Genomic DNA, 17,855 nt, shown 5'->3' with positions numbered 1-17,855 from the left:
CAGTTGGAAAGAGCACGAAAGGACCCACAGTCAGGACAGAAGTCCAGAAACCTTGTTCCATAGTTACAGACTGCACAAATCCACATCAGTTAATCCAAAGAAGAAAAGAGAAGGACAGACATTAAAACAGATTCGGAATACGTGAAGACATACTAAAAAGKGGAAAGCAACAGTGTTCTCTCTGTCCGTGTGGAGAAGGAAGGAAAGCATGGACTAAATGTCAGAATATGGTTTCATCTCAGGGAAACTCAGGTTGAGTATTAGGAACAGCTTTCTAACAGGGGATAGTTTAATGACAAAATTGATTGCCARAGGTGCTGGGCAACTCCCAGCATCGCAGGCCTGTGATGGACGTCACAGGAAAGGGGAGCAGGCTCTGCTTCTCCTGAGCTGGTTCCTTGCCTAAGGTTACTTTATTGTGTTAATGCAAAGACACTCTGTTTTTAYATAAGTTGATGACAAATCATTAAACCTTTATCTCTTCTCCAGCTACTGATGGGAATGCTCCTGTAAGTATTCAAATGGTCATTTTTGGTGGGCATTGTAGTGGGAACCCAGCCATCGTAACCCAGCATGGAGTTGTGCTGTGCCACTGGCACAAGAAGTGTGATGGTTGGACTTTTGGCAGGTTGCAGGTGGATTCAGCGTTGTTAATAAATAACAACCAGAAAACAAGATACTGTTTATAGTTTTTGTCCTTTAAGTTCGTTGCTTTTTCTGGTACTTGGATGTCTTGGACTTTGCGAAAGCTGGTTGTTTATAGTATAAAATATTTGTTCTTCACCATTGGGCAGCAGTGGAAAGTCTTCACTGCTCTGAATAAAGAAAAATCAAAGGGAAGGCTTTTTCCCTTCTTATTATGKCATGAAGGTTATTTATTCTGTTCAGATTGTGTAAGCTCTCCATAGCTGGGACTACATGTTTGGCCAGTGCAAAAGGGCACTTTTGGTGCTTACCAAATAATAACTAGTCAAACAATAACAAAGTTATTGCCATCTTGATATTGGTTTTTAAAGCTCAGTGTCTTATTGCGTTATTCCTTGAAACTTTTCCAAAAGTCTCTGGCTGTTGGGTCTGTGGCCTGCAGTATGTATCTGATGTTCAGGTCACTTCTTTTTTGTAAGATCAAGCAAACTGGGAGTGTTGCTTCATCTTAATTGGGGCAAATGGAGTAAGCTGGATCCCGGGGATGATGTGCTGCAAAATACTTGGTAYGTTTGAGGCTTGAGGAGTGCGATACTGATACAGCACCAAAGCCAGTACCMGGATCTATTTCTTCTTCCTCCAAGCATCTCCCTTCCCTTGTATGTGCCTGTCCATCTCAGATGACCCTCTCTGCCTCTGCTCATTGAGGAAATATCCTAGCTTCAGCAATGGACCTGCATGAGCGTGCCATCGAACACGGACACGGAGGCTCCTCCACCCGGCAGCGCACGCCCCTCTGTCCTGGAAGGGCTCTGCAAGCTGTTCTCAAACCAACCAAATCACAGCAGTTGTGATACGGTGAGAAGAAATATGTTTTCCAGATGTGCTGTGTAAGTTTAAAGATAAAATTCAGATGACTTCTAAAGGGAAAAGAGAAATACGAGCAGCAGAATTGATGCTTTAAGGAACTCCTCTCTGTGGTGAAAGGGAGTTGTGACAGGAGATTTCATGTTATCGCACACAAACTGAAAGAGCTGAGAAAAAAGCAACCCCATTTACAGAGAAGACAGATTAATATTTTTATAAAATATTTTACTCAAATCCCTTTTATCGTGGTCTTCCAGCCAGAARGCACTCACAGGAAAAAGAGCTGCATGGCAGCAGAATGGAGGAAGAGGTGTGCGTAACATCGTAAAACCCAAACCTCCTGAGCAGCCTGCTAAGTACACTCTTTTACATTTCCTTTCTTTCCCCTTCTAAAAATACAAGCCTCGATTCACTTCCATTTTCCATTGCAGCATTCGTACATTTTGGTCCATGTTCAGAATGTCAGATTTCTACTTCTTTTGTTTAACTCTGATTAGTTGTCTCCCTGTGAATATGAAAACTTTTCAAACCCTCAAGCTACATTCATGAAAACTGCAGGCTGGATCACGTGTTGATTTACCTCTAATAGCAATATTGCAATGGAAGTGCCCAGAAACCCAAACCAGCCTGTCAGTCTACCATGCTCACTACTGTAGACACGTAAAGTAAGACCTTGTCTTTGCAGGGAATGGTTATTGTCTACAGTGGTTATTGTACGTCCCTGTCTAGACTCTATTCTGGAACAAAGTGACTTTTATTTCCGAATATAGAGGTGATCCGGGAGCTGTGCCAGGTGCACGATTTCCCCGTATAGGCAAGCTCTAAGAGACGGTTCCCAAAGTCACGCTCTGCTCTCTCACAGCCTTTTCCTCCTGTGCCCGGACCTGCTGCACTCGGAACGACACACACTTTCTCCTGGGACTTGCTACTTTCCCAAGCACCTTATAAGAAAGTGGGCTAATGGATGGCTTTTAGTGAGGCTTGAGCAGAGTGAGTTTCCCCCACTGAAACACTATACATTGAACCAGACCTACTGAGAAATGATTTGCCTCTTTGGGAAGCTAAAAGAAAGAAGGAGATGTGGTTATTGGGGATAATTAGAAGTGAGACAACCTGACATAGCCTTTGACCTCCCTTGGTTAAGTCAGTCGGGTAGCAGGATGGGAGCAAATGTCTCTGAGRCAGAGTACTTTAGAAGAGCAAAGCCTGTCTTTAGCTATGCCCTCTTTTGTGTGTGACATGGTTTAATTCTGCAGCTGGTATCTYGAGTTCCTTGCACAGTGACAGCTGAAGGCATCCAGCCACAGAAGTGCACACATTGGTGTTAACAGAAACATGAATGCAAGGATGAAAACGCCCCGGATGGCGGAGTTCCTGCTTTACGCCCCCAAAGTGGGTAGGCTGTGATGCAAAAAATGCCCCTTATGACATTACGCTGGAAATATGAACCTCCCCTGCCCCTCTGTCATCACGAAGCGCACACAGGACCTGAGGTGAAAACGTGCAGGGCTCCCAACCATGCAAAATAATAATGCTGGGCTCCCGGGCCAAGTTTCCAGCTGTTTCCACATGTGTATCTCATACTTACCTCCTCCCGTGCGCCTGTGCCAGGACTGCGATTCAATAAAATGCCACACTAATCCACAGTCCTTTTTCATTAAATGACCAATTAAAGCTGGAGGAAAAGGGTTCTTATTATTATTATTTCAGTTGGGAACATGTTCCCTGTAGTGCCGTGTGGTTTTATATATATTTTCTGCAGTGATTATATTCTCTTCTGCTTTACTATCTCTGCAGAGTTGCACTGCTACTGCATTCGTTCTGCCCGCAGCCTCTTGCCGTTGCCTAGCTTCAACGATGAGTTGCTTTTTAATTCTGTAAAGCTTTTCAGTACTTCTGAAAGCAAGTTAATGTATTCAAGGTGCCAGTGCCATGTTTGTACACTGATTAAGGTTACGCTGTTGAAAACGGAAAGGTCAGAAAGTAGAAATAGTTTAAAAGTCTGGCAGCAGCATTACTTTGTGCTGCTGTTTTTAACCCTGTGGCCTGCAGTGATCCTCAGCTCCTGATGCTGGTCCGCGGGGAGCAGAGGGAAGGAGCAAGCTCCATCCCAAAGCAGCTCACCCAGAGAGCGCAGTAAGGACCCTGAGTCCTGCGCAAGGCTGAAGCCAGCCAGGAAATAAAAGCTCTCGGTGTCCTAACGCCTGGCCCTGGGGGCTGTTTGTCGCTCCACCGTGTCACACCTAAAGCCTAATTTAGAGAGGTCTTGAGCTGGTACCAGCCTAAAAATTGTGCACACGTTGTATATCCATGGGTCAAGGCTTCCGCTTTGTGACTGCAGTAACGTTGCTTTGGGAACCTCAGCTTGGGCCTGAACTGGCTCTCTCAGACGTGTTTTAGTTGGGTTTGTKATGGAATTTGTGTTTAGGTTCATTGATTGCTTTTTTGTTTTAAAATGAAATGAAACCGCTCAGAACAAAGGAGGGAGTCATGCCCACGCGCGTGCCGGCACGTCCCTTCCCCAGCTCTTCTCTGCTCGAGGCTGGACGGGGAGTCTGGGCAGGATGGCATCCGTGTCGGCACGCTCGGAGCCCGCGGGCGTTAGCGTTGGCTTTGCGGTTCACTTGCTGCACGAAGGCGGTGGGTGCTCAAGCGTGCTGCTGCCCCCAGCGCAGGTCCGGCAGGAACATGAGCCGTAACTCCCACTCTCCGAAGGGGAGCCAGGAGCCCGACCCAGGAGTCTCAGCCTGTGCCTGTCTCCAGCAAGACTGGTGGAGGGTCAGCCTTGGATGCCCRTCCACCTGCATTTGCCAGAGGCATCTTAGGGAATGGGACAATGGTTCCCACTTAAGAAGGTCCAAAATCTGAAGATGACCCCCCCCCCAACAGGACTGCATGCATATCTTAAAGCAGTGTGGTCCTAGCTTTTTTTTTTGTTAACCCAATGGATGGTTCAAGGTCTCACTCTTCYGTTTTGCATGCTTAGAAGTGGAATTCACTCCACACAAATCTCCGCCATCCTAAATGTCACAGCTCTACAAACCGTACTGAAGTCTGGGTCTCACCAGAGCCACTGACAGAGGAACTGTCGCCTTCCAGCCTTCTAGCGTGGTGCTTCCCTGGACAAGACCCAAATCACCTTGACTGTTTTTTCTTCTTTTGCCACCATATCGCTTTACAGAGTAATGAGTTAAACAGTACAGTTGTTAGTGCTGCTCTGCTCCTGCATGCTCCAAGCATCAGCAGTGCATGATATCTAAGCCTTTGTGTTGGGAGCAGTGTGGGGAACTACATYTGATGGAAATTTCTCACCGCAGACTTTGCTGGGGCCAGACATGTTGTAAATTTTACAAGAAAAACACTTTACAAACCAGAAGTCCAACTCTTGTGAGCACAGAGCTGCTAATTAACAATTTGGAGACCATGTGAGCCAGAGATCCTGTTCCACTGTTACAGAGTCTCATGGTTATGAAATCAGGCTTTCAAGATTTGGTGTCCTTCATAAAGCTCTAGCTTCTGGAGTGTAGTGATTACATAGAATTTCTGGTTGTTTTTCTCCAGCTTCTCCCCTGCTTTCCTCCAAAAAGAAACTATGACATGTCCCAAGCGCTCTAAGAATTAGTCCTTAAAAGCATGGAGAAAAATTGAATAAGTGAACTCTGGGGAGACTTGGGAACCTGACTCATGATATTTGCTCATCCATGACCGCTGAGGAGACAGCCTGGGGCCGGCAGGGGATTCATGCAGGTCGTGGGTGGGACAGCGAGCAGGGATGCGTTGCGGGTTGCGCCAGGCTGGTGGGAAGCCTGCCACCTGCGGCACTGTGGGTTTGAGGGCTTGGCTCCCCGTGGGTACCATCAGTGGTGGCTGGGCCACCTGGGCAGCAGATCAACCAACAGCCTAGTGAGGCAAGGTGGAAGCGGAAGGATGGGGAGAGGAGCCGCCTTTGAAAAGCTTCTTGGCTTAAATAACTGCGGTTTTCCTCTAAATTGTGATGAGCACGGGTCAGAAACCCTGCGAGGGAGTGCTGCCTCTTTCATCAGTGTTTGGTGTTTTCCATCTCATTTCTCTCCAGTTTCCCATAGCAACGGAAATAACAAACTTTACCATTGTAGAAGATTTGCAGAGTAACTTTGCATCAATGTTCTGCATTAGTCACAGTCCTGCAGGTACAGCTGCTGGGTTTAGCTTTCCCACAGTGTCCCCTACTGCTTGCATGAAAAAATCCACTTAGGTACACATTAAAAAGGGGGGGGGGAAGGCTTTATGGAAGTGTAAGGCTCCGAAAATCACCAGAAGGGGAAATGTTCTCTACGGAGGTTCACCAAGACCCCCTGCGAAGGGTGTAAGATGCACTCCTTATTTCAGCGATGGCTTAATTGAGGGTATAGCATAGACACTGGATGTAAAGAAGGAACATTAGATTAAAGGAAATGAAAGGGATGCAAAAGACAGGAATTGAGTAATAGAGAAGTCCCACACTGAGAAGTCCCTTCTGTTTTTGCTTCTGTTTTCTCTCCGGTAACACAACAAGGGAAAGTAACATATCTTAAAATGTTGGCTGGATTCTCATTTTAAAATGCACCATTATTGCTCCTCGCGGGAATTTTGCTGCTGAAAGAAGTGATTCCAATCAAGTGTTCGAGGTGCAGAATTAGCAAGAACATTTCCAGCTATATTAAATACATGAAGTCAAAGAGAGGTCTGTGACTCGAGGGAGAGGAGAGGCAGTCGCTGCTGAGCGTTAGGGAGACGTGGGGCGGTGTGGGGGTTGCTCCAGGCCCCATGGGGACAYGCTCGGGTCAGTTCCCAGCAGAGACATCTCACGGGCCCATCTGGACATGCTGTGCTCCTCTCGGCAGGCGCCAGACACGTGTCTGTGCTCTCCCAACGTGTTTCACGTAGGAGACCCCCAAATGCGAACCCACCAAGGGGGTGACAGAAAAAGAGAGGGGAGGTAGCATGTCCTTGGGATTCAAAACCRTGCAAGATGTTGTCGCCCTGCCAGTTTGCGTGTGTCACRCCGGTCTCTAGACATCACCGAACAYAGCCGAGGTCCTGAGCATCCGTGTGCCGGGGCAGCTGGCCGGGTGCACACTCGTAGCCCTGAGCTGCAAGGAGCTGCTTGAGATGGTGTGCGTCACCTTGCCATCAGGGCAGGCCAAGAGAGCACACAGCCGTCTCAGCTAACGAACAACAACTCATTAAGTGGTTGTGTCTTGCCCCTGTCTTGCCCGCTCTCGGTTGTATCCGTACCCCGAGGAGTGGTTTCCAGATGAAGGGCGCTCTGCTTCCGTTCAGACTCCTGCTTTGCCTCCTGGCAGATCTGCTCCTTGCAAATGCTGGAGGGTGTCAGTGTGAACTTCAAGGTGTTGGATTCTGTGGGATCCATTCCCAGCAACACCAGAAAATCCATCGTTGGCCAATTGAATCTGCTGCAATCCCTCCCCAGCAGCTGGCAGAGACCGTGCAAAATTCTTCAGTGCTGGTAACGACACGTGGTAAGTCCAGAGGTGTCTAACGTCATTTCTTTTCCTTTTTGTTCCTTCTGCAAGACCTATGAGCAGAATGAATGGATAATCCACCTGGCTGGAAAGCTGCTGGCGCAGGAGGAGGCAGCACTGTCCCTGATGGCAACGAACCCCTTTGCGGGCAGAGCGCCCCCGCGGTAAGCCTGCGCTCCGGTCCAGAGCTGGGYGCACCAGGCTCTGTTCGGCGTGGTCGCTTCTGTCTTGGACGTGCAAGCGCGGTTTCTGTTCCCTGAGGGTTATTTGTGTCTGRTGATACACAGGTGGCCTTTGAATGGGGCAGTTTAAATTTTAGGGCACCGTGAAGACCTGGTGCTCTCAGGACCGTAATCTCTTCCTGGTGCGCAGACATGAGGACCCTTTGGTTGAGCTCGTTCCCAGGCACGTCTGTAAAGGGCTCCGTGTTGCTTCTCTTGGACAGAGATCTTGACTGCTGATGTGGTTTCCTGCCTGTCAGCTTTAGATTTTTTGCCACGATCATTTTGCAAGGTCAGATCACAAATGCTGTTTCTACGGGGCTATTGAGGTATTTCAAAGACAAAAGAGCCCTGCAAAAACAATTGGTTTTGTTGTCTTGGAATTATTTGAGTTTTCAGTGAAAAGACAAAGCAAATATCAGCAAGTGAAAAGTACAGATGAAAACTCAAAGGCTTTCTACAAAAGGAAAATTTTCACAGAAGTGTCTATTTTGTTGACAAAGTTATTTTTAGCTGAAAAAACATTTTGAGGGAATTTTGGATTAACTAAAGTAGCATTATGCTCTTGCTAATATTTTCCATTTGAGGCTCTCAAGATGCATTGCAAACAAGGATTAAGGTTCACAGCACCATGTGAAGTGAATTTCCCTTAGAAACAGAGCTGATATTTCTCAACTTTAATACAGTATATCCCTCAAACCTTCTGAGGAGAGACTCATCGTGTTTCTAAGATGTTAAGAACTTCCACTTTTTCCAAAGCACTTCATTTTAGATGTGTCCTTCAACTCGTGATGGTTTATACAGAGATAGATAAGTATATATATCGGTATATATTTTTCCAAAAACAGAACAGAAACACAGCTTGCAATATAGCTGCTAAAGCAAGTTTTCCATCATCACACTTGAGTATTTSTAAAAACCAGATTTCTGGAGTTCTCCAGGCATCCAGAATTCTCAGATTTCTTCTGATAGTGCTAYATTATGAGCTTAGATGCTAGAGAAAGCCTTTATGTACAGCAGACAAATGCAGATTTTCTTTAGCAAACTACTTGCTTACTGGACACCTAGCAGAGCACCGGTGCAGGCCGATGGCAGCATGTTGCCTCCAAGCACGGGAGCCAAGACTGCTACAAAGCAGGTGTTTGGGGGCTGTACGCGTTCTCTTTGCAGAACTCACGTTCCCGTCGCTCGGGGCCGAGCCCGGCGKCGGGGCTCTGGTTGAGCGCRAGGCCCTAGCASCGTGCRGAGCAGGGAGGCTGCCCGCAGCCCCGAGCCCCCCGAGCACAGCGGCGTGCCCGTAAATCACGGTTTATTGCTCAGGTTGCGTTATTGGGTAATGTCGCAGTTTGTTCAGCTACACAAGCAGTAGATCTGTTACACAAAAATAATTACACCTTGGCTGGGATCCAGGAGGGTTCTCAGGGAACCTCTATTAATTATTCCTGCAAAAGACGTGCTGGGCTATACCAGAATGCCCTCACTGCTGAAGGATATGCTTTAATAATGTTCACGGAGGGGTTTTCAGCTCTGATTAGCTCTGCTTGCATTAGACCAGGAACAGAGCGTTGATGCCATCTCATCAGCCACCTTCGATCRGTGATATTAAAAGGAGCGTGGAGTAGCACGCAAAACCTCTTTGATAGAGATCGAGTGCCCTTTTTTGCTTTGTTTTCTGTTTGCTTTATGGACCTTTGGTTGGTTGGATGTGCAGTTATCAGCCAAACGAGGGTGCAGGGCTGTGACGGGGAGCAGGGCCTGCAGTCGGTGCTGCTGTTTCGGATGGGTGCTGAGGCCAGGACGTGCACGGGCAGCGAYGGTGGGATCACACAGGCACCGCAGGGCCGTGGGTGGCTGATGCAGAGAGGTTTTGGTGGCCTGTGATCTGCAGGCGTGAGCTGAAGTGGCAAATAGCAGAGAACCTGTGATGTATGGGCTCCATATCAAGAGGATTTACTGTCCCTGCTCTCATCAAGCTGAGCTTATATCCCCAAAGTTCAGCGCTGTAAATTCATTGAGCAGTGTTCATTGTGGGGAGTTTTTCTTGCATAAAATACATAATAAAAAAAAAAACATAAAGTCAGTTCTGAGTGTTGGCCGACCCTAGAGATGTTTAACAGAACCTGGAGCCTTTAGACACCGGGTCACCAGATTGAATTAGGTGTCCCCTGTTGAGAGCAACCAAAAGTCATTGCCGTCCGGCGCCTGTTGGCAATAAACGGCTCGTGCRGTTCATGGACGGACAGAAGCGTTTGATAATCCCAAAGCTGTTTATTACCCTGCTGTCCCCTAGTGCCATAAACGTTGTTCCTGCTGCTCACCAAGATTTAAACTAAAAACAGGATATTATACCAAGTTAAAAATCCAGAAAATGCATATCACGTCTTGGAGATGGAACCACAGATGAGCTTTCTCAATCAGCGGTGCTTAAAAAAATCTGGTTATTGAACAGAGGAATTCATTTAAGAATGAAAGTAATGATGCAGGATGTGGTAGGGGTAAATCTGCGTTGTGCCAGGCGGTGAACAGTTAGTTATTGTATTCTGTAACAGGTGAGGAAATTAAATATTCAAGAACGTAAAGCAAAGATGAAAGCAGATCTTTACWGAAAGCAGCATCTTCCTTGCTTTGGTCGTGTTTGTCGGCGAGCGGATGCACAGCGTAGAGGGTGTAAGCAGGTCCGATAAGCAGTCGCACAGCAGCTCGATGCTGTGCTGAATGCACAGAGCTGTGTGCCAGCGCCGTGATTGCTGCGTTACTCTGGTTTAACCAGGGACTCTGTTTTCACTCTTTGGCAGCTAGTTTATAGTAGGAAAAGATCCGGATCCAGTGCTGGTTTTGTGTGTCAGCTGCCTTCGCTCTGGCATGTGTTTTGCTTTAAAAGTTTTTTGTGGGCCTCATGCATTTTTGGGTGATGTAAAATAAAAATAACAATTTACAAATACTCACTYTGGCCCAAACCAAAATCCAAACCCACAGCTTAACTCTGGATCCCGCTTTCTTGGTTACATTTCTGGTTTTAGCGAGCCAAATCCAAACATCCTGGGTATTGGCACCATCTGCGTTTTGGCGCCGATGTGCAGTCGAGGGGCGCGATCCCTGCCGGCACGGGGATAACGGGATCTGCATCCGACTCCGAAGCGTCAGGTCGCTCGTGGTGTCCTGCTGCTTTTGGAGTTTCTTCGGTTGTTGTTTGTTTGCTCTTAGCACTTTGCCTGCCTGAGGGACCTGAAGCGACTGGTGGGTTTTAGCTTTTGTGCCCGATCGCTGTTCTGCTGAATTTACACTTGCGGCATTCGCGGCTGGCCTGTTTACAGCAGCCCTGGCAGCCGCTTCGGATCCAGCATTAGTTCTGCTCCAGACAGCTCGCCGGCCTGGTGTTTGCCTTTAAATTTCAAAAGCACCGTTTCTTTGCTCGATTTTGAACACTCCCTTGCTGCATTTCAACCCAAACAGCTTSGTCCCAAATAGATTTGCGTGGGAGAACCTGATAGTGAAAATGTCAGAAACCGGGTGATCTCCCTGGTCCTTCACCTGAATTTAAGAGGAGGACGAGGCAGTTATAACTCAATTTACAGGCTGTCTCTTCTTTGAAATGAGACTCCTTAATAACATTTAACTGAGCGGCGAATGCAGGGAGCCTCAGCATTGCCAGCCGCTTGCAGTCAGGATTTGCCTTTTTGTTCTAATTTTATTTTGGTTGCAAGCTAAAATCTTTCACTTGTGCCTGAGCAGTAACAGTTGGAAAGAGAAGATAGTCWGGGGTGGCTTCTTGGCTCAGATGATTGCCCAGGCGGGCGGAGAGAGCCCGCGTGTGAGGGCCACGAATCTGCAAGGCACCTTCGCTCCCACCTCCCAGCTCATCRCTGTGCCCCGAGCCCCTGCTGCCCTTCGGTAGCTGTGCCGAAAAAGCCCGGTTTTCCTACCATATTTCTCCCCTCCTCGCTCTGAAGGGGATTTTGAGACTTAATTATTTTCATTCTGTGCTAGACTAAATAATTAGGGGAAGGGGCTGTTTTCCGTAAGAGCATTGCGTTCCACGCTCGGCAGAGTTTATTCTGCTAATGGAAACTCTACACCTCAGCTAGCCAAGGGACTTTCAGAATGAGTTAATGCCTTCGAAATGAAATTTCGGAGACCAAAGTTTGTAGGTTTCTTTACAACTCTAGAAATTATAGTATTTTTTCGAGTGTGATAAAGTTAAAATGAGAAACAGGTGAGTGATTAAAAATGAGCGCATTGTTGAGCGCCCRGCCCAGCCGCCTGGGATGCTGGACTTCAAGCGCGGTGATGGTTATGGAATGCAGCTTTACCAAACACTCCCGTGCAGCGGATAGTTCATAAAACACCAGCCGCCATAAATCTGAATGGTGGGGCTTTGGCTAAGAAATTAATAAGCGTTTAACACGCCGTCGTGGAAGCAGACGGCAACAAYGATAGAAAACAAAATCTTATTTTGCCTACCGGAGGAGAAACAAAACCAATTTAGTTTCTGCCCTGAAGCACCCAGAGTCTCTGGTATTAAATCACGTTCACCTAAAGGCTTTTATTCCAGTTAAGAGTAGCCCTAGGTTGAAAAAGCCCCGGYACGAAGACTTGGAAGCGTAACCGCAGCGTTATTTCTGGCAGCAGCGCTTCCAGGGCGGTGCTACCTGCCTGGAGCAAGGGCAGAGAGTCCCGCTGCCGCGTGGCGCTCAGGGCTCCTCGTTTGCTTTCCACCATTTGCTCTCGCAGCCATCAGGCTCCATCTGCGAGGGTCTCGCGGGCCGGGCTTTCCAGCGGCGTACGTCGGCGCCGCTCCCGGCGGAGGGTGTTTGCTTTGCTTTGCCATGGCACCTCCCGAGATGTCAAAGCCAGGCGGTGGGAAGTCCTTGGAGATGGGAAGTCCTTGGCGATGGGAAGTCCTTGGCGGTGGGAAGTCTTTGGCGATGGGAAGTCCTTGGTGATGGGAAGTCCTTGGCGGTGGGAAGTCCTTGGAGATGGGAAGTCCTTGGCGGTGGGAAGTCTTTGGCGGTATTTGCACAATTCCGGAGAGCTGCACAAAGTCCCCGGGGAGCCTTGAGTCTCCTTCAGGCTGCAGATTTGTGCAACAGTGACCGTCGGTGTCCTCCGTGGGAACCCAACCGTTACGAGTACACGAACGTAATAAGTAGTAGTGTAAGCATGCATCCCTTTCTTGGGACTCATCAAGCCTTAGGATACCTGTTCCTAGCCCCGAGCAGCTGTAATTCRTGCGGCGAGGGGAGGCTCGGGAGCRCYRCCGACRCCGCGAGCACCCGCCTCCGCTGCGCCAACAGCTACATGTTTTGTGTGGTTTCCCCCTGAAAAGCCACTCTATGGACAGTGAAATCTTTCCAGGGAAGTGACAGTGTGCTCGGGGGCGAAAAAGTTTAAATATGTTCTTTTGACTTTCTTATTGGGTTTCACCATGGTGAAATATTTTATTGCTGTTCATTTCGTCTTTAGCCACGTGCTATGTTGAAACGGCACCTTTAATTTATCTTAATGCCTAATATTATCAAAGGGAAATTATTTCCTGAATGAAAACTTTGAGGGATTTTCTTTTAGATAAAAAAAGAAAAGACTCAGTATTTCGGCATTGTCCGGGCGCGACGGGGCAGAGCTGATGTGCACCTACTGCCCATCGATGCCTAAACGTGCCGAGCGCTGTATCCGTCCGGGCGGCCGCAGCCTGTCCGGGGGCAGCTGCGGTGTCCGGGCTGCTCGTCCAGCCGCTGCGGATAGCAGCGATCTGGACGCAGCCTCTGAGCCTCCGTTTCCAGCCTCCCAAACGGGGAGAAAACCYGCTTTGCCCCATCTCCCRAGAGAGCRGCGGAAGAAGCTGCCCGCGAGAYGYTCCTGCGCTGCGGGGCCAGCCCGTRCGAGCGCAGCGCCGCGGAGAAACAGCCCGTGAAACCACYGATATTCCCTAAACGGTTCCCGGGCCGAGGTGAATTTACGATGTCTCCAGCGAGCGGGGCTAGACAAAGCAGGAAAACCCGGGGTGCCGCTTGCCGCTCGCTCCCTGCTTTGCAACGGAGCGGAGGGGGAACCTCGGGATAACGAAAAAAACAGCCGAGGAGTCGCCCCGGGGTTTGCCTGCTTCCCCCCGTCCGCCGCCCCGCGTTGCCCTGCCAGGCCGTTAATTCTCGGGGCGGGCGGCGGGCCGGGGGCTTCGCCGAGGCCGAGCCCCTCAGCTGCTGCGCGAGACAGCTGCGCCCGCTGGAACGAATTACAGCTGTCCGGGGGATTTAGGCCTGCAGCGCAACAACTCCAATATTGCTGCTAATTTTTAACACGTACAGTTGGAAGATGTCATAAGCGGCTGATATATGAGAGAATCTTAAAAGCGCTGCGGCGCAGCTGCCACCGGGCATCTGGCCGTGTGCRACGTCGAATATTGATTTTAAAAAAATAATAGTAATAACGCGTATTATTTTTAGCCTCCCCTGCCTTTCTGCCCTTGCCGAGGCTGCGTGACTTCCCGAGCGAGGGGACGGCGGCGGCAGCACGCGGGTCCCCGGCTGTCCCCGGGTGCCGCAGGGCGGCCGCGGGCTCGTCCTGCCCCGTCGGAGCGCCGAGACGGCCCGCGCCGCTCCGCCGGGCAGGTGTTGCAGCTCGCCCGCCCGGCACCGCCGCGGTGCTGGGGGGAGGCTGCCGAAGGGAGGGGAGTACTCCTTGTTCCGCGTCCCCGGAGCCACTGTGCTTACTAAGATAAACTAGCGGAGAGCTTTGTGTCTCCTGGAGGTTAAATGTCTGACCCGCTTTATCTGCCCGTATCTCATTACTTGCCTCTCAAGCGCTCATTCTGCCCGCGGGTCTCAGGAGAGACGTGGCCTCGACTCGCCTGGCTCAGCCTGATGGTTCCTCCAAGCTGTTTTCCCACCTGGCTGCAGTTGTTGGTACCTGATGCTTCCTGGCGAGTCAACAGTAGCTCCTGGTTTTCATTCATGCAATAAATCCTGGGAAAGAGAATGTCCTGGTCATCTTCTCTGAATCACGAGCGCTGCTCATCCTTCTCTTACTGTGAGTGATCACCAGTGGCATTAGTCTCCTTTTAGTGTAGCTGAAATCAGATAGCTTCCTCCTGACCTCCTTGAAGATGTTCACATTTCTTCAGAGCAGCAAGCAAGGTTCATGCATGCAGGCAATTTCCTGTGGTTAGCRGAGGCCTCAGAAGCCTTTGGATCCCTTCCACCAGCCAGAATGTCTTTGCACGAGTCCCACAGTTGCAAAAAAATACAAGCAAWTTATGATAAAGTGAGCTGCAGCCTATAGCAGTTCCATGATCTGTGGGCAACCACGTATGTGCRAGTCTCGCTTGAGTTACAAGCTGTGCGGGTCTCCAACTGATGCTTGTAAACTCCATGAGCCCTGAAATGATGGACTTCAGGGCGTTAATACTTCYGCCGTGTTACTGCAAGAGCATGTTTGCTCCCCCGATACCAGGAGGAAGAAGCAGTTACGGTGATTCTGCACTGGAGGAGCTTGCAAGTACTGTAAACTCCGAAAAGAGGCACCCAGCTAGATTATAAATTCTGGAGCAGCTTGTAAACTCTACGAGCCCTGAAATGAAAGGCTTTAGTGAGCATTAAATTCTGCAGCTTTTACATCAGTGAGCACTGGAAAGAAAGATTCACAAACGTTACAACTTCTCAGGTTCTTCCCTCTTTCCWGCATAGCACTTCGCCTCGGGAAGGCACGGAGAAGCTGACTGCCGAGCTTCTGTAGTACTGTTGTAGGACCTTGATTTTCAGAGGTATTTCCTCTGCAGTTTCTCCATCCTGCAGCCCAGGCTGGCTGCTGCAGTGCTTTAAAGGCTCTTTGGTATCTTCATTGATCAGAGTCAAACTTGAGGCTTTCAGATCTGGATTCCCAGGGAAGCAATAGCAGTGCAGGGAAGCAGAGAGCCATGGGCTGCTGAGTCTCGTAGGCTTGTAGCTGCAGCCAGCAGAGCTTTCACACCATCCGGCAARTAGTTTGGATCCAGGAAGAACTCAGGCTCCACAGAGTTTATAACTCTGCAGACCAAGTAGCTTTGCAGATATGTTTTCCATGAGGTTTGTGATCCTGCCTTGGATCGGGCAGGCCCTCACTCACTGCATCTGAGCTCACCACTCAGGTAGAGCCGGTTGGGGAAATGGCATGAACGTGGTGTGGGACAAGAGCATAGCTCAGTTGAGAGGCTGGGGGCTTGGGGGGAATTTTCAGATTTATTTAGACTCTGAACATAAGAGCTTGAAACATACTCAGATAGACAGGCAAACTTTATGCCACAAAAATGCAGCTTCAGTTGCATGTGGTTGCTTTAATGCTCACACGGTTCTAGTTTTACATGCCGATCCCTTTGATAGCAAGCATTCGAATAGACGGAGAACATATGGGAAAAATCATACCAAATCAGATGATAGATATTATTTAATATAGGCAGGCAAGCCCATTCGAAAGGGACAAGGAAATTTTCATTCCAGAGGGCTTATTGGACAGGCCTTGGAGTTAAGGGGAAGATGTTTCTATGTCTGAGCAGAATCCTGAGATCTCCTACATTGGCCTCAGCCTTCCCCRGGACCTCAGACAAGTCATCTCTGTGCTCTGCATCCCCACCTATAACATGGGAATTTTGCCCGATGGGGTTTTGCAGATAGCTCCCTCAGAGCAGGGCATGCTGTTAAATGTATATCGTGGGAGTGCGTGGAGACCTCGTCCACCGTGGTCGATGCCATGTGGTCATGTAGTGAAGAAAGCTCCCAAGAGCCACAGTACGGCGGGGAGCAGGTGGAAGGAGCTTTAGAGCAGGAGAGGGATCGACATAAACCTGGCCAGAAGCTCAGCAGCGCYATCCCGTTGCAGCAGTGCCTTTGCTGGAGCGCGCCACGTCCCGCTCCCGTGGGCTCGCCGGGGACGTACGTCCTGCGTGGTTCAGCTCCCCCGGCCGTGCTGCTGCCTCTGCTTCGATGCTGCTTCCCGGACTTTGGGGAGGACCTGGCTGAGCGGCATCTGCCTCCCTGCTTGGCGTCGGGTGGTCAGCACAGCGGCAGCTGAACTCTGTTGCTTGCCCCCGTCTCGACAGCCGGTACGAGCAGACTGGAGCTTTTCTGAGAGGTGGGGTATGTTTTCTGGACTCCGAAAGACGATCAGCAGCACAGTTTTTAAATCTGTAATTCTCTCGGACAGCTTGCAGGCTACCTGGACCCGGTTAACTGTTGCTGCTCTGTAATGCTCTAATTATGAACAGGAAATTCTGTGCTTCTGCGAAGTAAACACTGTGGGAGTAACACTTCAGCCCCCGCTTGACTTTTACCAGCCTCAGGAAAGGGGGGAGAGAGGGCGTAAAAACGGCTCTGAGGAGAATSGAGGCAGCAGCTGCGAGGTAGCACGTGCAGCGATGGGATCCCGGCGAGCGCAGCCCCCGGCAGCCGGCGGCACTCCGGAGAGGACGGATCCCGCGGCGCCTCCGCCCTCGGCCCGGAGCCGGGGAGAGGTGGGGACAGGGGAGCGCTTCGCGGGGCGTCAGGCCCTGCGCCCCTTGTTCGGGTTAGAGCTGCGCCGGTGTCGCTGCAAAGACACGCATCTGGGTTTTCTTGGATCCCCCGTTTTCCGTAGAGGAGGCTGAAACATCAAGGCATCCGATTTCCCTCCCTTGGTTATTTTTACAGCCAGGAGACAGTCAGGAAGCAGATCACGCTGTTGGTTGCTGCAGAGCAGCCGCGAGGGACGGACGTGCTTCGCTGCTCCCTGTTAACGTGCTTTGTTAGCAGAATCGTTTCTGCGTTGCTCTGGGTGCGCACCGAGGTCCAAACTGGGGCATCAAGATTCGGTTTTAACAGGGCTTTTAATTGGGCCGTAGTCTTACCGACCGTCTGCAGCGTCCCCTGCTTCGCATTCGAGTGCCTTCGTTACAAAAGCGAGAGCTAACGGCGAATACGTAGGAGTCCTCCCTAATTATTTTAGCAGTAGGAGCTAACTTTACGGCAGCCCGAGTTCCAGCCACGGGAACAGGCAGCTGTGCGAGCGCGGTGCCCTGCTCAGCAGCGGGGTTTGTATTTTAGTAGTGAAGCAAAGCAGGTTTAAATGAGCATTGACGTGACTTTGACATTTTTATATTGCGGCTTATTTTATGAAGTTATCCAGCAAATGCGGCGATGCACGCTGCAAACAGGGAGCCCGGCTCGGAAGGCCTGGGCCGTTGCTCCGTCTCTTGTCAGCATGCCCTACATCAAGCGGGACCAAACCTCCCGGACCACGCGGCGTGTTTAGCCTCCGAATGTGTTTTGCGAGACTGATGAATGCTGCTTTCTGCACTGCTTTAAAATCTCCTTTTCTGTCAACTCCCAGGGCGACCTGAAAACAGATGCGCTCTCAGCCTCTCTAATAAGCTGCGGAGCAAAAGCAACAGCCGGTGGCTGGGGGGGGGACAGAGGGGTGCCGGGGAGGGCTGCGCGGGGCGAGCTGGGCTCTCTACCTGCAAGTGTCGCCTGCGCAAATACTCCGCAGAAAAGAGGGGAAAATACTGGGGTTTGGTTGTTATTCCTGGAAGCTCGGCGGCAGAGGTCTGTGCCGGMGGTGGGCAGCACGCGCGGGGCGGCTGCTCTGCCCGGTGCCGCCCTCCTGAACGGCGCGG

General features: G+C 50.0%; 1 protein-coding gene across 2 annotated transcripts in view; it reads left to right on the top strand.

The window, feature by feature from the left end:
- LMF1 (lipase maturation factor 1) overlaps positions 1-17,855 on the top strand; it is a 246,862-nt gene that overhangs the window by 187,125 nt on the left and 41,882 nt on the right. For both annotated transcript variants that reach the window (XM_085301951.1, XM_085301950.1), the window contains exon 9: positions 7,068-7,180. In XM_085301951.1, the coding sequence (XP_085158077.1) occupies positions 7,068-7,180 (113 nt within the window). The remainder of the gene's footprint in view (positions 1-7,067; positions 7,181-17,855) is intronic.

Source organism: Rhea americana, unplaced genomic scaffold (genome assembly GCF_003343005.1).
Source record: "Rhea americana isolate MKP2758 unplaced genomic scaffold, rheAme1 scaffold_181, whole genome shotgun sequence".
NCBI classification, from domain to species: domain Eukaryota; kingdom Metazoa; phylum Chordata; class Aves; order Rheiformes; family Rheidae; genus Rhea; species Rhea americana.
Note: the sequence above shows the minus strand (reverse complement) of the source record. Positions and strands in the feature narration are given on the sequence as shown.